This window comes from Sapajus apella, unplaced genomic scaffold (genome assembly GCF_009761245.1).
Source record: "Sapajus apella isolate SASKATOON/1434 unplaced genomic scaffold, GSC_monkey_1.0 scaffold15, whole genome shotgun sequence".
In the NCBI taxonomy this organism is placed as follows: domain Eukaryota; kingdom Metazoa; phylum Chordata; class Mammalia; order Primates; family Cebidae; genus Sapajus; species Sapajus apella.
In genome coordinates, this window is record NW_022436955.1 from 13049916 (window position 1) to 13075654 (window position 25739).

Genomic DNA, 25739 nt, shown 5'->3' on the forward strand with positions numbered 1-25739 from the left:
TAGGACCCTGCTACAGCCTTAGGCTTAGTGGACTGCTTCCAGCCCCTCCAGCTGCAGTGTCAGTGGCCTGCTGCAGCCCTGCATCCATTTAATTTTTCACTAATGATATCTGAAGACTACAGAGTTCTAAACAGAAACTAAGAGCTCCCTGATGTCTTTTTGCTTGTTGTAAGCCATCTCTATTAAGATTATATTTTAGAATGAAAGTTGTTAAATCAAAGGATTTTGTTTGATCACTCTGATGTCCACTTGCTTCAGTGAAAAAAAAAAAAAACAGGCTATAAAACATTAGATGCATAGGCATTCACTTTGTGAAACACAAAAAACTTTTATTTGCCACTGCCTACCACACAAAATAGTAAAGATTCAATAAAAAATTGTAGACTAATGGCTGAAATGATTGAAAGAATACATAGGAAAAAGGAAATTTTACACACCAAATTGTTAACTCTACTTATTTCTGTTCCAGAGACTGTAGTTGATTATTCTTTTTTCTAAATTTACCACAGTGAATACATAATTTTTACTTAATGTCTTTAAAAAGTGTTGTGCTTTCTCTTGTTTATAAGTGGTGAAAGATTGACGAAAGTGAAAGTACTTTGTAGAAAGAACTGTGTAGCGAGTCATAAATTCAGTCATTCCCTGAAACGTCCTAAGCTTCTAAGGAGTTTTGTTGTCCTTTTACTCTGAAAGGCAACACAATAGTTGGGATGTGTCAAAAGGAAAAAAATATCTTCCATAGTTTAGGTACATAGAACAAATTGGGACATAATTCCAGAACTGATGACTTAGTTCCACAATAAAGAACACATCTGAGAGGCTTCAGATATAATAAAAAATGAATAGTGGCTGTCTTACTCTTGCTTTAAAATAGCATGCTTAAATACTGGAATGTGAGACCCATTCACTGGGTGGAGACCTTTTCGGAGAGAAAAATAGACGTTATCCTTATCCTCAGGGAGCTCATAGGCAAATGACTATCACTGGGTAGTAACACTTAAGAGTTTTTATACTTCAGTTGAATTAATATTTATTTAAAATAGGAATGATAATTTATTCCTGCTGAAATTGTTACAAAAAGTAAAAAGCATTACTTAATATTTCATTAATACAAATTTAGATAATATAAATTCTAAGTTTGCTAATTGTAAGTAAATGTTTTTTGAGTATTTAAGTCAAGGACTGTACTAAATATAATTTTACAAAATGATTTATTTTCTGTGTAAGCAATGCTTTACTTGGCAAAACAATTTCAGAAGAGTATATGGTAAAGTCTTCCTTCTACCCTGCCTCCCAGCCACCAGGTTCTTTTACCATTTCCAGAGATATTTTATGCATGTATAAGCATATATGTATCTTCATTTAAAAATCATAGATGGTATTATATAATGCCTACTATACCTTGCTTTTCTGGAGTACAAAGTGTTTTATATGCTTATCTCCTTTAACATGTACAATAGTTGTCACGACAGGTACTCTTATTAATATTCCCATTTTACAAGTAAGGAAATGAAGACATTTCAATTTCTTAATAACTTGTACAGGGTCACATAGCTAACAGTTACAGAATCTACTTCCTGAGGCACTACTTATTTATTTGGTTAACTTATCATTTATTTTGAGTCAGAGTCTTGCTCTTTTGCCCAGGCTGGCGTGCAGTGGTGTGATCTTGGCTCCCTGCAACCTCCCCTTCCCAGGTTGAAGTGATTCTCCTGCCTCAGCCTCCTGAGTAGCTGGGACTACAGGTGTGCACCACCACGCCCAGCACTTTTTGTATTTTTAGTACAGGCAGAGTTTCACCGAGTTGGCCAGGCTGATTTCAAACTCCTGACCTCAAGTGATCTGCCTGCCTCAGCCTCCTGAAGTGCTAGGATTATAGACATGAGCCACCACGCCTGGCTGAGTTACCTTTTTAATTTGAAACAATTTCATACTTACAGAAAAGCTGTAAGAATAGAATAAAGAATTACATATACCCTTTGCCTGGATTCCTCAGTCAGGTTTCTGCAGCTATCTCAATAATATTAGCAAAGGAACCAACCTAGGATCACATATTGTTTCCAGTTGCCATGTCTCTCTAGCCTCCTTCAATATGAAACAGCTTCTTCACTCTTTATTTGATTTTCATGACCATGGTATTTTTGGAGATCACAGGCCAGACCTGTCCAAGAGAGATTTTGTAGAATATTTCTAAATTTGTGGTTGTCCATATTTCCTCACAGTTACCCCCATATTAGGCATTTTTGACCACAGTACCCCAGAAGTTATGCTATGTTCTTCCCATTGCATCCTATCAGGCAGCACCTAATGTTAATTTGTTCCATTATTTCTATTAAAGGAAAAAAGGGGTATGGGAAAGTAACTTGTTGGTTTGCTTTTCAGAGAACCCTTGATTCAGTAAGTATCTTTTCCTTGTAGCACCCTGGAGGAGAAGAGGTTCTGCTGGAACAAGCTGGTGTAGATGCAAGTGAGAGCTTTGAAGATGTAGGACACTCCTCTGATGCCAGAGAAATGCTAAAGCAGTACTATATTGGTGATATCCATCCGGTAAGAAATATCACAGCTAGGAGCCTTTATGTAGAGAAAACTACTGAACAGCTGTGGAGCAGGATGAAGAAATGAATTATTGGCAGTGTGTGGTAGCTCACACCTGTAATCCCAGCACTTTGGGAGGCTGAGGCAGGCAGATCACTTGAGGTCAGGAGTTCGAGCCCAGCCTGGCCAACCTGGTGAAACCCCACCTCTACTAAAAAAATGTAAGAATTAGCCGGGTGTAGTGGTACACATTGTAATTCCAGCTATTTGGAGGCTGAGGCACGAGAATTGCTTGAACCTAGGAGGTGGAGGTTGAGGTGAGCAAAGATCGTACCACTGCACTCCAGCTTGGGTGACAGAACAAGACTCAATTCAAAAAAAAAAAAAATGAATTATTAAAATGAAAATTCATTCAACCTAGCCATCAGGGTAAATTTTCTCCAAAATTGTCTAGTCTTAACTGTGCTAGGATATAGCTTCTTTGCCAGGTAGCACATGTAATATCTCTTAAAAGCTAAGAGAACTGATTTTGGATTATTTTATGTGTTGATTCATTTTTGTAATGCAGGTAATAACACCTCTACCTAAAATAGTGGTTTGTTTTTGCAAGCTCCTTGCTAAAGGTAGTAATTATGGACTTTAAAACTATCCATATATGCCTTTCTAACAAGGGACCCTGATATGCTCAGAGTAGGGGTCAGTATCTTTCTATAGATCCTTAAGTCTCCCAGGGAAATTCACTATCACCAGAATATAGTCTCATGTTCCAAAGTTAGAAGCAAGCATATAGTAAGAGTTCATTTGGATATGTCTTAAATATTTGTTTTTCTTTTTTTAACAGAATGATCTTAAACCTGAAAATGGTAGCAAGGTAAGAAGTCATTGGTTTGTCTTTTTATATTTCTGTTTATTCAAGTAGAACTGCTTTTTGAAACATTTTTCTTAACAAGCGTTACGAAAAAGTAAAAGTATTTACTTTTTCCCCAAGCAAAAATCCTATTTTTTAGGAATTTGGACTCAGTATCATTTCAGGAAAAAAAGAATAACTGAGTCTTGAACAGTGGGAAACATTTTGCTAATGCCTCTATATGCTTTTTTAAAAAAAATTGAAACTCCAAAACTATGCTCTGTATGATTTTGAAAGAAATTAGTTTATGGGTTCAGTTGTAGCAAAATATCTTACTTTTACATTATATACAACATGTGATAATAATTGTTTCTGTGTTGGAAAAAAATAATTGCAAAGGTTTCTCATAGGTTATCTTTATCTGTAATACAGAGGCCTTTCTGTCCTTATTTTCCAAATTTAATTCTTTTATCCTGTAGGATCAAATGGGCCCATACCCTTCCCGGTTACTTAGTAATACAGTGAAAACAAAAGACTAAGTATTTGAGTGTTTGAAAACTTTAATGTGTACTGCACTGCATACAAGGAAGAAAATATGGAACCATTTTCTGCCTCCCACATGCTAGGTGGTTCATCTCACTTATTTCCTAACAAGTTTCCTTAACTTCTGTCCTTCAGATAGCTGTTACACAGATAGCTGTTAAACTGTTGTAAAGGGACAACAGTTTAGGTGCTACTTAGAACATATGAAAGTGATGCTGCCTCCCTCCCCTCTTCCTCCTCCTTGCTGCTTGCTTCCATTCCTCGCTGAGCTGGAATTACTGAATAGGTTTGACACAGCAATTAAAGTTGGCCTAGACACAAGAATTCTATTAACTCAAGAGATTGCTTGCTTAACAGTGTCTGCCATCTGTTGCCCTGCAATCCAGAGTGTTTGTGTAAATTAACTCTTCCATCTTGCTAGACTACTACTCTGAGCTATTGAATTGTTTCTGAAAGGGGGAATGAAATGGTTCTTTAAATTTGTGACAACTCTTGGTTGTTTGTCCTCTTCTCCTAACACATGTACTATCCATTCTTGAATCCTTAAAAAAAAAAAAATAGTTTAGAACCGTATTTTGTAAAAAGAACTAAAAGACTAAAAAAAAAAAAAAGTTCCCTCCTATCTCCAGCTCTCAGTCTCTTAGTTCCTCTTCCCTGGAGGTAACCAGCCACCATTTTTTGTTGTTGTTTACTCTTAATAACTTGTGTTATTAAGGTAAAATTTGAACTAAGCATGGCCTTGATTAGTATATTGAACACGTCCAGAAAATACCACTCCCAGAGGTCAACATCTGATTCAAGGAATAAGGAGCCATAACTGATTTCTGCACAGCAACTAGGAGAGCATATTTGATATTAAAACAATAGAAAAAATATTTTTGCAATTACAGTGTCTAGAACTCTACAAATTGCTTCTTGTTGCTGTTATTCTTTCCTAGTAGTATAGTTAGGACCATTCTTAGGAATGTAGAACAGTATTCCCAAAGTTCTGTTCTTGTGTCAACCTCAATTGGCATGTACATTAAAATGTATATGAAATGTTTATTTCTTGGGCTTCAACTCCTGCTGATTTGGAATCTCTGGAGATAGGGTTTCAGAATTTGCAATTTAAGTAATCTAGGTGATAAATAGGTAGCTAAGCCCAAACTTTTTGCTGAATGATTAGACCATATTTTCATTTGAAAACTTAGGAAAATTTAATTCTCTTCTGTGGTAAGCATTGTCTGCCTTCTATAAGCCAAAGAATTAGAGATTTCTTAGCTGAATTAAAACTATTGAGCCATCCAGGTGCAGTGGCTCGTGCCTGTTATCCCTACACTTGGGAGGCTGAGGTGGGAGGATCACTTGAGCCCAGCAGTTGGAGACTGCCTGGCCAACATGGTGAGACTCTGTCCCTGTCTCTATTTTTTATAAATCATAAAATTAGCTGGGCATGGTAGTATGTGCCTGTAGTCCCAACTACTGGGGAGGCTAAGGCTGGAGGATAGCTTGAGCCCAGGAATTTGAGGCTGCAGTGAGCTGTGGTCACACCATTGCACTTCTGTCTAGGTAACACAACATAACCCCATCTCAAAAAAAAACAAAAACAAAAACAAACCAAAAAAACTATTAAGCCTTAGATTTTTGGTAAGAAATATAGAATAAGAAAGCACTTAAGCTCACCAAGTTCTATAATAATTTGGAAGTCTCCAAATGTAGTTTAGCTCCTATCTGGGTTAAAAAGTGACTAAAGGCAGTGTGTTTTCAATCCTGTTTTCCTCATGTTGCTGTACTCAAGGGATATGTCTTCATTAAGTAGAGAGTCTGACTATTGTGTTTCTAGTCACTGTGCTCTACTTCAGGCAGATCAGGCAAGAAAAGCCTTTTGGAACATTTTCAAGACCACCTACATAGGTTTTATATTCCAACCTGACTTCAGTTCCAGGAAGAAATTCTTGCTCTCTCAGATTTATTTCTTACAGAGGTTTAAATAGGCACTTGGTGTCTAGGATGTAGGTGTCCCTTTTCTTCATATTTTGTCTCTGGTTTAAACATTCATCATTCAGAAATGGAAGTGGAGTTTATTTCATTGATTACCTTCCTTTCTCTTGGCCCAAGGTTTCTCAATCTTTATGAAGAAGTGATTTTTTTTAAGTCTAATTAAAAGATATCTTCAGCCTGTGGGAGAGAGTTTTCATTTCCATTTTTCTCTTCTCCTTTCCTCTATTTCTCCATGTCTCTTCTCCCACCTACACAGCCCCATATCTATTCCCTGTCTGAACCATACCCCACTGCCCCCCAAAAAAGAAACACTCAAAATGTTGCTATTCCAGAGTATGTCAGTAACCATTCCTAATTCTTTTAGAAAACACCTTTCATATTACTTTTATAACACAGGTAAATAATTAATGGTCACCATTGTTTTATTGTTAGATGGATAGTACCTGAGTTGAAGGCCCAGAATTATTATACTAAAACTTAAAGGCTTAAAAACTTAAAGATCTAGCAACAGATGTTTTTCTTACCTGCTTCAATCAAAAATAACTAACTAGAATTAAAAACCATTTGTCTTTGTGAATCTCTTTCTTGCTGGGTTAACCCTCATGCTGAAAGCTATCTGTCTTCTACTTACATTTGACTTAACATTTTTCTGGTCTGTTTTTGGTTATGGAAATTGACCTTAGAAACATACTTAGTGCTCTCTGTGCCAGTTTGCCTACTTGTTTGCCTGCTCTTTAGCAAATAACCTGTAAACATTCATGTCCATGAATTCTCTCTTTTGATGATGTATTTTGGTTTTATCACCTAATCTGCCATCAGTTCAAGAGATAAAGTACATACAAATCCTAACCTGACTAAAAAAGTGGGCACCATTTCATTCATTTATTCAACAGATATTATGTAGGTAATAGTTCAACTGCTTTACTAGTCAACTCTTGTAGTCAAATAGATCCAGTAACTTGACCAATTCTCCATTAAATTTTTTTTGAATGTGTAGTATAAAATGTACATGGTTAAAAAAAAAATTTAAATAGTTCAAAACAGCATACTATAAAAAAAGTTCCCTCCTATCTTTAGCTCTCAGACTCTTCCCCTTCCCTGGAAGTAACCAGCCATCATTTTTTATTGTTTACTCCTCCAAAGATTCCATGCATTCGGATGGATGGATGGATGGACAGACCCACCAACTATCATTTCCTTTAAAAAAGTAGAAAACCTCATATATACTACTCTTCACCTTGCTTCTCTTTACTTAAAAATTTTATTTGTTGACCAGTGGTGTGGCTCGCATCTGTAATTCCAGTACTTTCGGAGGCTGAGGCAGACAGATCACATGAAGCCAGGAGTTCAAGACCAGCCTGGCCAATATGATGAAACCCTGTTTCTACTAAAAATACAAAAATTAGCTGGGCCTGGTGGTATCCCAGCTATTTGGGAGGCTGAGACAGGAAAATGGCTGAGGTTGAACCTGGGAAGCAGAGGTTGCAGTGAGCTGAGATTGTGCCACTGCACTATAGCTTGGGTGACAGAACGAGACCCTGTCTTTAAAAAAAAATTTTTTTTTAATTCGTTATTTCTTGTCAGTTTATGAGAGGGCATGGTGGCTCATGCCTGTAATACCAGCACTTTGGGAGGCCAAGGTAGGTGAAACATGAGGTCAAGAGATCGAGACCATCCTGGCCAACATGGTGAAACCCCGTCTCTACTAAAATTACAAAAATTAATTGGGCATTGTGGCAAGTGCCTGTAGTCTCAGCTACTTGGGAGGTTGAGGCAGGAGGATTGCTTGAATCGGGAGGCGGAGGTTGCAGTGAGCTGAGATCGTGCCACTGTACTCCAGCCTGGCAACAGAATGAGACTCCATCTCAAAAAAAAAACTCTTTCTCATTCTTTTAAGTAGATATTTAGTATTCCATAGATGAAAGTGTTGATGGGATGACATTTGCTTTCAAAGGATTTGATCTGCTTTTTGAAACAAATAAAATTGTCTCCATAGAGGCTTAACGTGTTTTTTTTTTTTTTTTTTTAGGGGGACGGAGTTTCGCTCTTGTTACCCAGGCTGGAGTGCAATGGCGCGATCTCGGCTCACCGCAACCTCCGCCTCCTGGGTTCAGGCAATTCTCCTGCCTCAGCCTCCTGAGTAGCTGGGACTACAGGCACGCGCCACCATGCCCAGCTAATTTTTTGTAGTTTTAGTAGAGACGGTGTTTCACCATGTTGACCAGGATGGTCTTGATATCTTGACCTCGTGATCCACCCGCCTCGGCCTCCCAAAGTGCTGGGATTACAGGCTTGAGCCACCGCGCCCGGCCTTAACGTGTTTTTTAAACTTCATTTTTAACTTAAGAAGTTTAACTTTTGAAATCTAGTAAATTTTACGTGTTAGAAGCAGTCTATTAATTGCATTTAAAGTTACATTTTTTTCTCCCAGATGCTACTGAATTTTATTATACATACAGTTTTCTGTTATATAATATATTATGTAACATACAGTTTATGTCTTTTATGGGAAACTAAAAATATATTGTTTATAATTATGAAATATAGTTAGTTGATTAAATTAAAAATTTTACTTTTAGGTCAGATGTGGTGGCTTACACCTGTAATCCCAGCACTTTGGAGGCTGAATTGGGTGGATCCAACGTCAGGAGTTTGAGACCAGCCTGACCAATATAGTGAAACCCCCGTCTCTACTAAAAATATAAAAAAATGAGCTAGGTGTGGTGGCAGGCGCTTGTAATCCCAGCTATTTGGGAGGCTGAGGCAGGAGAATCGCTTGAACCCAGGAGATGGAGGTTGCAGTGAGCCACTGCACTCCAGCTGGGGTGACAGTGTGAGACTCAGTCTCACCAAAACAAAAAATGTTTTTACTTTTAAGAATTATTGAATATTCCTACCATACCTACAACCTAATTTTTAAAGTTTAGAATGGGATGCTGATGCCCTTTAGACAAGCGGTGATTGCTGTTTACCAAAGAATTTTGTCTGGTTATTTCCTGATTTCCTGTGGTTTTCTTGTTTGTTTGTTTCTTTTTGGTAGGGGATGGAGTGTTGCTCTGTCACCCAGGTTGGAGTACAGTGGCACGATATCGGGTCTACAACTTCCGCCTCCTGGGTTCAAGAGATTCTCCTGTCTCAGCCTCCTGAGTAGCTGGGATTACAGGCGCCCACCACCACACCTGGCTAATTTTTGTATTTTCAGTAGAGACTAGGTTTCACCATGTTGGCCAGGCTGGTCTCAAACTGCTGACCTCAGGTAGTCTGCCTGCCTTAGCCTCCCAAGGTGCTGAGATTACACGCCTTGCCTGTTTCCTGTTTTTGTATAACACTTACATTTTGTAACATCATCTTTTGAAAGAAAGCATAGAATGTAATGACAAAATTACTCTTGAAAAACAAAATACCCTTTGCTGAGGGTTCTCAAGGACTAATGTCTTCTATTGGTAAAGCTCTCCTTAGAAATGATGTATAGTGTTGCAAAACAAGGGATCAGAAGGGCAAGGAAACAGTCTTTTCAAATCAGCCCTCCAATATTATAACAAATTTTTCACTTCTTAGATCCTGATAGAGATCATCTGTGAGTGTGTTAATTTTTTTTCTCTAGTGAGGTGTTACATATTTTATCACATTGAGTTCTTAAGAGAGTTGTATAGCAATTTGTTTTAGGGGCTGTTGTTCATCTTTGAATTTTGCCCTATCCACAGAGAAATTTTTTTTATATAACAGTTTGACTCTAGGGATACATGCTTTGCAAGGCAGTAATTGTTCTATACTCACATCCAGAAAGAAATGGCTCTTGTTGACCATTTTAGTACATTGGAGCTTCATGAGAAGGCTGTCCTCAAGATCCATACCACATGACTGTCGTAGTTGGGACTAACAAATGCTGAAATCATAGACCTTCAATACTCAAACATTTTAGGTGGTAAAATGAACCTAATATTAAAATTCATATAGTATGGTTCATGTTATAAGGTCCATGGTATTATGGGGGAACAGTCCTTTCCAATTTACTATTTGAAGCCAGAAGTTCCCAACTTGTTTTTCATAAGTTACTTGCCACAGAGATACCAAAATATAAATTCAAATTCAAAGCTACACAGTCTCTACCAGACCACCTAAATACCTATTAAATTTGCCAAAGCTGTCCCGTAGCTTAAAATCTGCTTTTTCCAATTTTAAATACTTAGAATCCTTATGGAATAGCAATGTAGGAATTAAAACATAGGTCTTTACATACCTTATATTTGCCCTTTAAGCTGTTTCTTTTTTTTGGAGATGGAGTTTCGTGCTTGTTGCCTGGGCTGGAGTGCAATGGCACGATTTCGGCTCACTACAACCTCCGCTTCCCAGGTTCAAGCGATTCTCCTGCCTCAGCCTCCCAAGTAGCTGGAATTACAGGCACCATGTCCAGCTAATTTTGTATTTTTAGCAGAGATGGGGTTTCTCTATGTTGGTCAGGCTGGTCTCGAACTCCCGACCTCAGGTGATCTGCCCGCCTCATCCTCCCAAAGTGCTGGGATTACAGACATGAGCAACTGCACCCAGCCCTTGGCTTTTGAAAGCCTAAATGTAAGTTATATAGGTGGAAGGTATAATGCCCAGTCTGTCTTAATGCATCATAATCATGATGCTGGTTCATTCTTTCCTACATTTATGTCCTGAGGACAAAGTACTCTCCATTCCTTAAATATGTGCTCTTTTCTCATGTTTTCTCATAAACAAAGTTCATAATGAAATCCATCCCCATTGACCCTTGTATCCTTTCCATGTGGTTACCTGTTGGTGACGTTTCCTTGTCATTCTCTTAATCTTATCAAATTGGGTTAGTGCGTATGGTGCAGTGCCTCTTGGATGAGTATCTGGGAAAACACTCTGGTGGAAGAGAGAAAAATCTACCTGTGGTAGTGCTTCTTCAATCTTCCTAGACATGAGAGAATGGTGTTTTCTTCTCTCTACCCTTTAGAAGGCTGCTCCTTCCTGTAGGTTTCACTACAATGTCCTTGGCTCAGAACACTGTGTTGAGATAATTGAATATGACTTTATAATTCACATTTATCTGATCTGAGCCTTTCATTTTACAAATGAGGAAACTAATTTGTAACATTGGGCTTGAAGGTATTTAGATATAATTTTAGTTATGAGCAGTTTTATAAAAATTAGATTCAGGTTTTATGAAATATTTTCTTTTTCCCTAAAGTCTGCCTCTAGTGTTTATATGTATATAAATATATTTATGTATTTATTTTTGAAACAGGGTCGTGCACTGTTGCCCAGGCTGGAGTTCAGTGGCATAATCATAGCTCACTATAGCCTTGAACTCCTGGGCTCAAGCATTCTTCCTCCTGCCTCATCCTCCCCAAAGTGTTGGGATTACAGGTGTGAACCAAAGTACCCAGCCCCTACTTATTTATTTTAGTGGGAAATTAAAGCCTTTAGGAACCAATTTTATTTAAATAGTTAATTTCCATGAGTTTTGAACTAAAGTCTAAGTAGACTTAATTAAAGCCTTTAGGAACCAATTTTATTTAAATAGTTAATTTCCATGAGTTTTGAACTAAAGTCTGAGTAGACTTAACAACAATTTTTTTTTTAGAACCTATAATACCAAAACTTACAGCAATTTTGTTGTTTGCCAGTGTATCCTAAGCTTTTTGAAGAAAAAGAGGCATGTATATTACTTTCTTGGTAGGGTTTATGCTGGAAGAACTTTGGATTTGATCTGCTCTCTTGTAACTAAAATCATAGTATTGAAATTATTACTTTCCATGCCAAAGGCTGAGAGCATTAAAATCTGGGCATGGATATAACCAGCCAGATAATGCCTCAGCACCTGAAGGGATAAATTAAAGTCAGCTGTAAACTGTAGGAATTTCACTTAAGCATCCATTAGATTTAGCCCAGTGCTTAGCTGTGGAAATGAGGATTGGGGAACTGTGCTTAGGGGAAGGGAGGTTATGTGTTAATAGAACTTTTTTCATTTCAGCTTAAAAATAACTGATTGGCTTATTTCCACATTTGGCTGAGAGTCTTGGCTGCTAAGAGCCGTGCCTTCAACATCTCTTTGATGATTATGCATTTGATTAAAAGTGGAGTCACTATGGTTTGCCTCTACTTGGCTGTCAGTATCCTAAAGGGAGTGTATGCTTTCTCTTAGTGGGTTAGACAAGTTGGTCTTTTAGGGGGTTAGACAAGTTGGTCTTTTTTTGTTGTCCCCAGGGATGGATTGATCTTAAAACAGGTACACTTTGCAGTACTTAGTTCAAAGAATATCATATGTTTTAAATTATTTATTGTTTAGAAATTTTTATATTTCAGCATAGTGCGGTTTTGGCTGTCTCTGTTCTCTCTCTTCCTCAGTTGCTTACCTTTTTCAAAGGCTTACCCTTCTTAGGAGGCATCAGGGCTTTTGATTGTAATAGGGGCTAAAAGCTTTGAAATCTAGACAATCCATTTATATGAAGTATATGACTTTAATTATAGATTAAATATCATAATACATATATTATGCTGTGTTGCTGTCATATAAGCCTTTCAAATTATCCCTTTTAAAAATAGTAACTACATTTTTTTGTCTATAAATCATTGGTATTTACATAGCTAAAGCATAAAAGACCACGAACATTTTCTTGATGGAATTCAATTATTTCTCGGCTACTGTGGTGGAATATTTATTTAAAAAGGCAACATTATAAATTAACTTGATAAATTAACACACTACTATGGCTACCACTGCCACCTTCTGAATCTGTAAGGTATATAGTAACATTTGTTATTTTCCAAAGATTGACTTGTAACTCATTTTAATTAATCAGATCCTTATTAGACTAGCTAAAGTGTCCCAGATAATGATAATCATTAAAGTCTTCAAGAAGTATGTTATATGTTAATATGGTTTCTTTTAAACCTTTCATTTGACATTTTTCTTGCCTATGGGCTAATTTCTTTCAGGCTTGGGGCATGTATTCATTTGCATGACAGTGTTTTGGATATATGAAATTAAAACTCATTTCATGGACTGCTCCAAAGTATATTGGGGCCAATTGATTGGTTTCTGGAAATTCTTGGACTTTAGTTATTGAAAACAGTGGTTAAGCAGAGCTAATATTCCATGTTCATACCCTGATTTACTTCTACATTTTGCAAAGATGGTATTTTGGGCAGCAGCAACCTATCTGAAAGGGTTATTGTCCTCTGGCAGTAAGTTAGCAGCGCTTTTATACTGTATAGCTGATTAATGGAATCAGTAACTCATTTGATACTTACTTGAATTGAGCAAAAAAAATTTTATTAACAGCTTTATTGCAATACAATTCACATACCATACAGCTTAGCTATTTAAATGTATAAGTCAGTGCTTTTTGGTGTATTTACAGAGCTGTGCAGTCTATTCTAGAACAATTTCCTCACTTCAAGAACAAACCCCATACCCATTAGCAGTTGTTTTGCATTTCCCCGTAACTTGTCCTCCTCATGCCAGCCCTAGGCAACTACTAATCTACTTCTACCTCTATTGATTTGTCCTTTTCTGAACATTTTATATAAACAGATTTATATAATACGTAGTCTTTTGTGTCTGCTTTTTTTCATTTAGCATAATGCTTTGAAGTTTGTAGCATATATCAGTACTTCAGTACTTTTTATTGCCAAGATTTGTTTTTTAAGATTATTTTGTTGTTTTCTTTCCCTTGACTCCATTTTTTCTCCCTTCATTGTAAAATCAATTCTAAGGTCTCTCGTCATAATTATTGTGATTTCAAAGAATTAACCAGTTTAGTTTTGTGATGTACAAAGCTATCATCTGTATGATCTAGAGAATTTCACAGTTGAGCTATATGTTAGAAGGCTTCATGAGCTTTAAAAAGTATGATGTTAGCTACTGCCAATGGCAAGCCCAGCTGAACAAGGCACATCGTTGTGATTGCAAAGTAGTCCATTTCAATATAGTTTATATCATTAATGTTTATTACCATCTAAAAAATTTAGGTCATTTCTATGCTTTCATTAGTGATTCTTCACTAGGAGGGAACCTAGCGAAGTGCCAGTATGTTATCAGAAATAAAATTCCCAGTCCATCCATTGCTTATGTATTTATAAACACCAAAATGCATGAAAGATGAAGTTCTGATATCAGTTACAGGGCTTATGTAGCTATTCAAGAAAATGTATTTGTGCTATGTTAATCTTCTTTCTTTTTGTTTGTTTTTTTTTTGAATATGTGTCGTTTTCAGGACCCTTCAAAAAATGATACATGCAAAAGGTTAGTATCTCCTTAACAGATTTCCTTCTTTCTTTTTCGTTTTTTTTTTTTTTTTACCGCTATACTAACGAGGAACAGATTTCCTTATGTTCAACGTGATGTCTGGCAAGAGACTCTTCCATAAGTATATATATGTATGTAACATAACTATGAGTGCAGTTAGACAACTCTTTTTTGGCCCAAATCATTGCAAATTCAGTTGTTCCTTGACAGCAAAATTAATGTTTACAGTTTCAGCCATTTTGAATAATCTAAAAGGTTCACGCCTTGAGTAATTTTTTAGTCTTATTGTGACATAAATTGGAATCATACTCAGTTAAGAGGCCAGTATGCATGGACAGGTAGCTGCTATTTGGTCAGCTTTCAGTCCCTGCAGTTCAACCCAGCTACATGATTCTACTTAAAACTTAATCTCATTTACTTGTCACAACCATTCTGTAAGGTAGGTGCAATTGTTACATTTTACAGGAGAAAAAATATTAGAGTCATATTTAGGAATTTGGATTTTCTTAGGTTTACTTACAATATATTTCTTGGCATTAATATTAGTAATTCATTAGTATTAGCTCTGAAAGTTATAAACTGCCTTCCATTAAGAACCTCTATCTAAAATGACTGTCGGATCCTAGGCTTGTACAGTATCTTTGTGGAGATTATATAGACCTAGCCATTTTATCTTTGGACATCTCAAAGTATTTCAGAGAAAGAGAGAAAATGTGTCTTTTTCTCCCATAAAATATCAGATCTTTTATTTGATGTAATGGATGCAGTATAAAAAGTACAAACAATTAGTAAATTTAGTTTCCTTAATATTTAGGGCTTAGGGTCAGCTAAATACTGCATAAAAATTTTGAAAATACAAGCCACAGACTTACAGACTTTAAACATAAAACTTATGCTTATGCTATAAAGTTTAGACTTTATGCTAAACATAAAACTGATTAAGAATTATTAGGCAGAATATATAAAGAATTCCTACAAATCAGTTTTTTAAAACCTCAGTAGAATATGAGAAAAAGATTTAAGTACTTTACAGAAAAGAAAATATAAATGTAAGCATGTGGAAATAAGGTTTAATCTCATTCAACATTAGTGATATGTGAATTAAAATCATAGGTATATTTCATACCTAACCAGATTGGTAAAAATTCTGGCCGGGTGCAGTGACTCACGCCTGTAATCCCAGCTCTTTGGGAGGCCAAGGCAGGTGGATTATGAGGTCAGGAGTCTGAGACCAGCTTGACCAATATGGTGAAACCCCTTTCTACTAAAAATGCAAAAAAAATTAGCCGGGTATGGTGGCATGTGCCTGTAATCCCAGCTACTCCAGGGGCTGAGGCAGGAGAATCGCCTTTACCTGAGAGGCGGAGGTTGCAGTGAGGTGAGATCGCGCCATTGCACTTCAGCCTGGGCGACAGAGTGAGACTCCATCTCAACAAAAAATTGAAAATTGTGCAAATAAGAATTGGTTGGAAAGTTTATCCCTCGACTCTTAAGCACTCCTAGGGTAATGTAAATGAATATGATCACTTTGGAAAACAGTTTGGCATTATCTAGTAAATTTGATAGGATGAATTAATTTTTGACCCAGCAATTCCATTTCTAATGATATACTTGATAGAAATGTGTGCGCAAGTACACCCAGAAATAGGTACAAGAATGTTCACAGCAGCATTATTTGAGATATTCACACATCAGAAACAACTCTAATAAATTGTGGTATATTCATACAATGGAATACTACAAAACAATAAAAATAAATGAATCACAAATATGTCGTAGTCTAGATGACACTCCAAGAAGAAAAATCTGTCTTATGACAGGAAGTTATTGTTGAACCTGAATCTCCTTTGATGCTGTATAAATGTGTTTCCTCTGATTCTCTCCTCAGTGGCAGTTTAGTATTAGGAAAGATTATGTGAAGATTGGTGGTCAACCATTCTCAATCTTCTGTACTAAAAAAATTCTCTTCTTCAGTGTTTTCTCAAGGATCCTACTTTTGGATTCTTTAGTCTTTTGCGATTGCCCTTCAAGGAATCTCAGTTCATTACTCTTAACAGGAGATTACTTCAGAGTTCCCATCTGCATATTGCTGTTATACATGCCATCTTGCTTCGTTTTTTCAACAAAGCTACCTGGCTGACATTCTAAACTAGTCTAGAGTAGCTTTCTGACATATGTAAGCATACAGAGTGCTAGGCATGTTTAGGCAAAGAGAATGATTTTTCTTATGAACTTCAGCTCGTTTTATTGACTTCAGAACCTTTTAATACAAAGACTCATCTGTCTTCAGTAGAAGAGCAGCCAGGTCATTTGGATCATGGAAGAATTATACTTTAAAACTAGTGTGCTAATAAGTTCTATTAAATAATTATTATGTTAAGGAGAATGAGTACTATTCTGAAGCTCCTAAGGAAAGTCTCTTGCAGTACTTTTTAAGCTGCCGTTTGCTTCACCCTAGTAGAACTGTATATGCTTTGTGTGTATGCGTATCCTTATTAGTGTCCAAACTTAACTAGAGATTAAGAGGAAGGGTTTGGAATCAGACTGCCTCATTCCCTTACTAGCTTTGTGATTTGGGCTGCAAAGCTTCTGTTTTCCCTTGTATGAGATGAGAATACTAACCCTATTTCACAGGCTGTTGTAAGGATTAAATCTTTAAAATACATATGAAGCAGATAGGATATTTCTGGTAGTTATATTAGATATTATTGCTTCCAATTTATATTGGGATAGATATATATTTTTATACGTATATGAAATGACACATAATGGCATTTTTTCCAGTTTAAAAATGTTAATTGTAGAATATGTGTAAAGCAAAAGCACAAAGAAGAATATGTGAGACTATCCACAATCCCTAACCATAATCAGAAATAACTACTATATGACTTTGTAGAAACATGTATAAAGGCATGTATATATCTTATTTGATAGCATACTGTTGGTTCTGTTTTTAACCTTTTATAAAATTACTTCTTAAAATTGTCATTCCAATCCAAATATTTTTTCCCTAACTACTTTGTGATAAAAGCAGTTAAACTTCCCAAATTAAGACTCCTTGCCCATATAAAAACATGTGAAAGCTGAAAGATAGTGAAGATTTGGCTTGAAATATTAACAACTTTATTGCTTTTTCCCCCTACTCCTAGTTACTGGGCATATTGGATTTTACCCATCGTAGGTGCTGTTCTCTTAGGTTTCCTGTACCGCTACTACACATCGGAAAGCAAATCCTCCTGAAGAGGCCTTGCTGAAGCCTGGAAAGCACATCCACATTGGAGTGAAAACTAGAGACTTGTTTGGGGGCTGCAGAAGTGCCCTCTCCTTGAATCCTGCCAGTTGCATTCTTCCCCCGTGGAGCCAAGATGGTTGGCCAGACATCCACTGTAGATCTGGGCCCAGTGTCCTCCATTTCTCAGAGCCTTACTCCTAGAGTACCTGCTCACTGTTCTGTGTCAAACATTTGCCAGTCTTTCTTCTCTTCACTGGTTTCCATGAGTACCCTTATATTTCAGAACTTTCTGTTCATAATTACAGTTCATATGTTACAGTGACATTGCTCTTTGGTAAAAATGCCTGCTTTCCAATACTTTGATCGCACATTAGACATTCTTAACAGGGCGGCACTCTAGTATTGAAGCCTTTCTTTTTCCATTTTTCTTTTAAGTAAATTTTTTAAAAAATCATTTAGGGCTAGGTGCGGGCATGCCTATAATTCTAGCACTTTGGGAGGCCAAGGTGGGAAGATCGCTTGAGGCCAGGAGTTTGACACCAGCCTAGGCAACGTAGCGAGACCGTCATCTGTATTTTTTTAAAAATCTGATTTAATTCTGTTGTTTATCATAAGGGGTTTAATTCCTGAAGTAAAGGTATGTACTTATGAAACTTAAAACTGCCAAATGATTTTTGTTCCTTTTATGTGTGTGATAAAACTACAAAGAATGATATGGTCATCTCCTCCCTTTCAAGCTAGGGCAGCAGGTAGCTCTTCCCACCCCCTGAGCCCAGCCCCTTCCCAAGTGGTGCTGGACAAAAAACTACATTGCCCTTTTATATCTTGGGGCTGGAAAGGGAGGGATGGATTGGGCTGATAGAACCCTGGTCAATTCAGAGTAATCTTTCTTTAGAAAAATACTGAAAAGCACCACTTCAGGATAGGCATTTAGAGAAAGCACCAAAGCTTTCACTTTGGTTTGGCACCAGTTTCTAGCCATCTGTTTTTTCTCCCTTAACTATCTTTTATTGGTAAAACATAATTGTATAATTATGTCTATAGAGCTTTACCAGGGATTTTCCCTGCTTTTTGGTTTATTGATTAGCAAATTTTTGATTCTCCATTTTCCAAAGATGAAAGTCTCCAACTTGGCCTTCTGTTTGCCCCTGCAAGTAAAATAACTTCCATATAAAATGGTATTTGAAAGTGAGAGCTCCTGACAAGAGACTGTTTTCCATTTCATCTGTATTTTACCTCCATGACTCCAACTTGTGGGTTTGTTCAGTTTTTCCATGAGAATAAAATACTGGCAGTTTTTTTTCTCGGATGTGTGTTCATTGAGAATTAGGTTACTAGAATTATGTTACTGTGTCTTATTGGCTCAGTGATGATTTCTCTGGCATATTAGACTTTATTTTTCCCCCATGGAAGTACCTGAGGAAATAGTACACTGGCTCTTTTCTGCCAGCGACTGTGGTGATTTTTCTCCCTGTCCTTTGAGAATTGCCAATCTGCTTCTGAGCCATTGTCATATCCAGCAGGGAGCAGCTTGGTTCGAGAAGGACCATAGAGGCTGCTCAGCATCTCCTCCCTCCCTCCAAGCTTGCCAAGGACTTGACGAGACAGGAAGCTGCCCAGCAAACCAGTGTCTGCCCATGCAAACTGTTTAAGAAAAAGTTCAACCCAGGTCTTGTATCCTATGATTTAGCAGTTGAATGAATACAGAATTCATCAAAATAATATTAACCTTGTACTTGCACACTTGGATATGTTTTGGAGTAATTTTAGGAGATTTCTGGCTGACCTTTATTATCAGGGATATAGGTTTAGTAAAACTTTTATCTTTAGAAAAATGTTTGTATGTATTATAAGATGCTACTTTTAAAACAATATTAGAAAAAACCTTTGGTTATCGTTTAACAAAAGTGGTATGACTTGATGCTTCTCTATACAAAGGCAAGGACGGATTGGGATATGATTGTCATAAATAAATTGTGTGACTTTTGGAGTACATTGGGTAAAAGTAAAGAACAAAGGAGTATTAAGGAGCTTGAAAGGGAACATTCAAGCTAAAACCAAGCCTGAGGATAACTTGAATCAGTTGTAAAAGTGTGTTGGCGATGTCCAAACATTGAATGAAAAACATCTGGCTTATAAGAAATGTTAAAGAACTATCATCTTAAGTAAAATTGGTGTTTTTGTTATTTTTAAGGTAAATGCCAATGCAAAAGATATGTTTTTCTACTTCACGTTGGTTTTCTTTTCCTGTTTACATCTGGACTTGTTTTTTTACTGAGAGCCAGAGGGAAAAGATAATTAGACTTTTGTCTTTCCCATCCATGAAATCCCTCCAGTACCCAGGGCTTCTCAACTACTGCTGATATGATGTCACTTTGTATTAGGAAAACCACTTTTGGGTCCATTTACTATTATTCTGTTGCCTACAAAAACAGCCAGGTGAAAGGTAAATCTTGTGTGAGAGTTTGCAGAGGTTTTTCTAAACAAGTAATATAGCACACTAGCCAAATCCATCCAAAAGGACTTCATTTTAGGAAGTAGATTTGAATTCTCGAAACAGTCTTGGCATGAGTAGTGGTGAAAAATCCTCTGGAAAGCAAGTGGAGCCAGTCCCCATTGGCTGACGGTGCAACCTGAATCTGGTCTCTGGGGGTTTGGTTGTTTATTCCTGAGGAAGACTAGCTGCTGCTGCAGCAAACTATACTATACACATCATGGCTGCTGGACACGGAGGAGGTGAGGGAAGTGTCATGCCACCAAAATAGAGGGTGTGGCCAGGTGAGGTGGCTCACGCTTGTAATCCCAGCACTTTGGGAGGCCAAGGTGGGCGGATTGCCTGAGATCAGGAGTTCCAGACCAGCCTGGCCAGCATGGTAAAGCCCAATCTCTACTAAAAATACAAAAATTAGTCAGGCATGGTGGCGGGTGCCTGTAATCCCAGCTACTTGGGAGGCTAAGACAGGGGAATCGCTTGAACCTGGGAGGCGGAGGTTGCAGTGAGTGGAGACTGTGCCACTGCACTCCAGCCTGGGCAACAAGAGTGAAATTCTAAAACTCCATCTCAAAAATAACTGGGGTGTTGGTACCCATTCTCCAAAATTCCTTAGCGCCTATTTAGCAATCGGTTTTGGTTTCCAAATGACTTCTGCATTTGTAAAGATAAGAGAGTGGTGGGGTCAAAGTTTATCTTGTGTTTAGATCTCCTCAAGACTGCTTAAGCAAAAACAAAAATCCCTTGGAACCTATCATATGAGCCCGTAAAGTTCTTTTAGCAGTTGTCATAAATGCATATGTTGTGAAATCAGAACACTGTAGAGTTTATACTCATTTAGTTGCAATGTGGGGCAATGAAAAATGCTTTACAGGCCTGAAGTATCATTACTTATGGTATCTCCTGCTTTAAGATCTCAAGCAATACCTATCTGGTTAAATTCCATTTGAGGAGATTGAGATACAGAACGTTAATGTTCATTACCTCCTCCTACCCCAAGAGAAAAGGATTCACACATGTCTTGTCTCAACAAGAAATTGATTTTTTTTTCACTATCTCATTCCATTGCCAAATATCACAGAAGTAATGAGGAGTTTAGTCACATTTGGCTGTTGTGCTCTGAAAGAGCCAGGTTTGGAATTTGTGGGGGTGATCTAGGAAGAAGTTTCCAAAGAAGCAGGGAGGCATTTGTCAAGTTACCTACCCTATATCCAGCAGCCTACACATGAGCTTCAGTAGCTGCTCTTTGCCCACGCTTGGATCCTACATTTGCTATTTGAGCAAACCAAGACTTTAGTTATTTAACTTCCCTTTTTTTTTTAACTTCACCTTTGACTATGAACGAGTAACATTAACATTCCTTTTGTATATTCAATAATGGAGTATGTTTACCTATTTTATTTCAGAATATTTTGAACAAAGATCTTTGTCTCTGCTGGAATGCACACAACAGTGAATGTTTGTTAGAACTACACACAATAAAGACACTGTTTTCCTTTTCTTGCCCTGACTACAGTTTTTTTTTTTTTTTTTTTTTTAATTAAAAAAATGTTTTTTAAGTAGAAGTGTTGGCTTTGTAATCCTCAGGTGCTCTGGAAGAGGAGGATTTGAAAAGCGTAGCAGTCTCCTGCATCTGTGCTAATGCTGTGTTTAGCATAACTGGTAGGGAGTTCCATGGTTCTCCAGGATTCTTCTCACTGTGGTTTTCGTGAAGTGAATCGCTCATTTGATAACCGTGAGATGCAAAAAGCAAAGCTGTGTTTTAATGGATGTGAAGTGGGAACTGGGTAGCCAGATTTGGGGTTCTGTTTTTACTGAAACTACCTGCTAGAAGAGAAGCCAGTACCAGGCAATACTTTTTTGTTATCTGCAGTGCCAGTCTTCAAATGATTGTTTTTCTTGGAAATAGCTAAACTGTTGGGGAAAATTAAACACTGGGATTGAAGTTTAGTGACTGTATTAATAAAACAAGGGAAATAGACCATTTTTATAATTACCTTTAAAACATACTGATAGCCTTCTAACATTACTAACATCATATTGGATTTCTGTTGTGAGATCTTTCATTAGGGCTTGGCTGTTTCACTATCACAGGAACTAAGGATTACTAACAGGAAAGGATACCCCCATTCTTGTTACCAGCGTTTGAGTTTAATGTTTAATCTTCGATACTAATAAAAATTTATTATCACAGTACTGTCCCTGAGGCTGAGTAGTTGGTAGGTGCTTGACAAATCCTTGTTGATTCATGAAAACCTAAGGTAGAAGATTGTGATTCCAATTACGTAAATTTAAGGGAAGAAATACCCACACAATCTGTTAAACTGCTGGTAATTGATAGCATAAATCTAACGCTAATTAGCAAACTAGATTATTTATTTTCGAAGCTCACTCAGCTTAATCACATAAATACCAGCATTTTAAAAACAAAATTATTTGATGAAGCAGTGAGAGAGACTAATGTGGCTTTTCAGGTGAAACATGAGGATGCACTTGTAATGCTTTTGTTTCTCAGATACCTAGTATATGCCATCCAATGTGGTTTACAAACCTTTCTGATGCTTACAGTGTCCTTACAATGTAGACAGTGACTACCTTGTAAGGACATTTTTATGGTGACTCAGAGTGCCGCCTGACTTGACCACAGAGCTAAGAGGAGAGCCAGGGGTTTTGTTTGTTTTGTTTTGAGACAGAGTCGCACTCTGTCCTCCAGGCTGGAGCACAGTGGTGCATTCTCGGCTTACTGCAACCTCCACCTCCTGGGCTCCAGCAGTCATCTCACTCACCATCCCAAGTAGCTGGAACTACAGGCATGCGCCATCACAACCAGTGATTTTTGTAGAGAAGGGGTTTCACTATGTTGGCCAGGCTGGTCTTGAACTGGTCACAAGTGATCCACCCTCCTTGGGCTCCCAAAGTGCAGGGATTACAGGTGTGAGCCACCGCCTCTGGCCTGAGAGCCAGGTAAGGCTTTAAATCTGCCTCAGTAAGTACTAGTTTGAAATGGCCCTTGAATCCCATGCAAAAATTTCTTGAAGCCCGTTAATGAAAGTTTAGATCTGAACTATATTGCTAGAAACAACTTTTTCTAAGAGGCAGCCTATAAAGGATTGAGAATTGAGGATGATTGATGAAATCCTTAAGCAGCATAGATGAGAAGTCCATGCATAATTTCATCAGCCTAGGATCCTGGATAAAATTTAACCTGGAACTATGTATGGAAATGAATAGTTTTTGTTAAAGAGGGTCTCACTCTGTTGCCCAGGCTAGAGAGCAGTGGCGTGATCATAGCTCACTATAGCCTCAAACTCCTCTGCTCAAGTCTCCTCAGCCTCCCAAGTAGCTGGGACTACAGGTGTGTGCTACATGTACTTGTGAGAGTTCCTTTCTGGCCGGGCATGGTGGCTCATGCCTGTAATCCCGGTACTTTGGGAGGCTGAGGCGGGTGGATCACCTGAGGTCAGGAGTTCAAGACCAGCCTGGCCAACCTGGTAAAACCCCATCTCTACTAAAAATACAAAAATTAGCTGGGCATAGTGGTACACACCTGTAGTCCCAGCCACTCAGGAGGCTGAGGCAGGAGAATCTCTTGAACTTGGAAGGTGGAGGTTGCAGTGAGCTGAGATCGTGCCATTGCACTCCAGCCTGGGGGACAAAAGTGAAACTCCATCTCAAAAAAAAAAAAAGTTCTTTTCAAAGTATACTTAAGTTCTCATAAAACAAAAACTCATTTTTTTTGTTGCTAATTTTTTGAGATAAGGGTCTCACAATGTCACCCACGCTGGAGTACAGTGGTGTGATCATGGCTCACTGCAGCTTCTACCTCCCAGAGTCAAGCAATCCTCTTAGCTTAGCCTCCCGAGTAGTTGTGACTACAGGTGCATGCCACCATGCCCAGCCAATTAAAAAAAAAAAAAAAATGTTTGTAGAGACAGGGTCTTGCTATGCTGCTCAGGCTGGTCTGAAACTCCCAGGCGTAAGTGGTCTCTGGCCTTGGGCTTGGCCTCTCAAAGTGCTGGGATAACAGGTGTGAGCAACTGTGCCCAGCAAGAAACTCATTTTTTATTCCATGTCAAGTCTCAGTATCTCTGGAAAGAAGAAACATTTCTCACTTTAAAACACCTACAGATTACTGTCATAGAGTAAGACACAGAAACCTGCTTAAGCTCACATAGGTAAAAGAGAAATGACTTGGTGTGAATCAGTAGTGAATGAGTATCTGATGGAGCACAAGGCAGAAAGCCCAGCTGGCCCTTCTGAGGAACTAGGAGCAGGAACCCAAAACCCATAGGACCCAAAGTGGTTACATTAGTTTTCAGTCTAAACTTCTAAAGAAAATTAATAATTAGAAGTGAAAATGTGGTTGGCCAGGTAATGTAAGTGTCCACTTCTGGTCCCATCAAGGGGATGGGGACCCATCCCCCAGCCTTGAGTGGGAAGGGGATCATAAGGAAAGCAGTTACCCAGGGGAGATGCTATAATCGCATGCTTCATGTATATTTGAATGTCTTCATTAACTAACTAAAAGCCCTCTGAAGGAAGACACTTCTGCATTTCTCAGGGTGCCCTGCATTAGGCTGGGCCAGAGGGAGGGCAAAGTGGATTCAGTATGGTTTATCGTGCTGTGCCTGCATGGACATTATAGCAATGCTATAAAGAAGATAGTATAGGCCAGGCATGGTGGCTCATGCCTGTAATCCCAGCACTTTGGGAGCCCAAGGCAGGCGGATCATCTGAGAAATCAGGAGTTCGAGACCAGCCTGACCAACACGGCGAAACCCCATCTCTACTAAAAATACAAAAAAATTAGCCAGGTGTGATGACGCGAACCTGTAATCCCAGCTACTCAGGAGGCTGAGGCAAGAGAATTGCTCGAACCCGGGGTGGAGGTTGCAGTGAGCTGAGATTGCACCACTGCACTCCAGCCTGGGTGACAGAGTGGGACTTCATCTCAAAAAAAAAAAAAAAATAGTAGAGTTCCCACAGCAGTTCCCCCTATTATTAACATCACATGTTTATATGCGACATTTGGTATAATTAATGAACTAATATTGATAAATTATTAAGTTCTTTATGGGCTGGGCATGCTGGCTCACTCCTGTAATCCCTCCCAAAGGGAGGCCGAGGTGGGTGGATGACGAGGTCAGGCGTTCCAAGATCAGCCTGACCTACATGGTGAAACTCCATCTCTACTAAAAATACAAAAATTAGCTGGGTGTGGAGGCACACACCTGTAATCCCAGCTACTTAGGAGGCTGAGGCAGGAGAATTGCTTGAACCCAGGAGGCAGAGGTTGTGGTGAGCCAAGATCGTGCCACTGCACTCCAGCCTCGGTGACAGAGCAAGACTCCAACTCAAAAAAAAAAAAAAAAAAAAGTTCTTACTTGATGCTAGTCCCTTAGTTTTTGCCTGATGTCTTTTTTCTGTTGCAGGATCTCATCCAGGATCCCACATTACATTTAGCCATCATGTCTCCTTAGGTTCCTCTCTGCTGCTACAGCTTCTCAGACTCTCCTTGTTTTTGATGACCTTACAGTTTTTTGTTTTTTGTTTTTTTTTTGAGATAGAGTTTCACTCATGTTACCCAGGCTGGAGTGCAATGGCGCGATCTCGGCTCACCGCAACCTCCGCCTCCCGGGTTCAGGCAATTCTCCTGCCTCAGCCTCCCGAGTAGCTGGGATTACAGGCACGCGCCACCATGCCCAGCTAATTTTTTGTATTTTTGGTAGAGACGGGGTTTCACCATGTTGACCAGGATGGCCTCGATCTCTTGACCTCGTGATCCACCCGCCTCGGCCTCCCAAAGTGCTGGGATTACAGGCTTGAGCCACTGCGCCCGGCTGACCTT

General features: G+C 38.4%; 1 protein-coding gene across 2 annotated transcripts in view; it reads left to right on the forward strand.

The window, feature by feature from the left end:
- Positions 1 to 18709, forward strand: part of LOC116555582 (cytochrome b5 type B) — a 34883-nt gene extending 16174 nt beyond the window's left edge. Inside the window, exons 2-5 of one of the 2 annotated variants that reach the window (XM_032284311.1) lie at positions 2419 to 2547; positions 3377 to 3406; positions 14137 to 14165; positions 17318 to 18709. In XM_032284311.1, coding sequence (XP_032140202.1) covers positions 2419 to 2547; positions 3377 to 3406; positions 14137 to 14165; positions 17318 to 17408 — 279 coding nt within the window. In that variant the 3' untranslated portion in view covers positions 17409 to 18709. The remainder of the gene's footprint in view (positions 1 to 2418; positions 2548 to 3376; positions 3407 to 14136; positions 14166 to 17317) is intronic. The other variant, XM_032284312.1, reaches the window with a different exon arrangement.
- The last annotated feature ends 7030 nt before the right edge of the window (positions 18710 to 25739 follow it).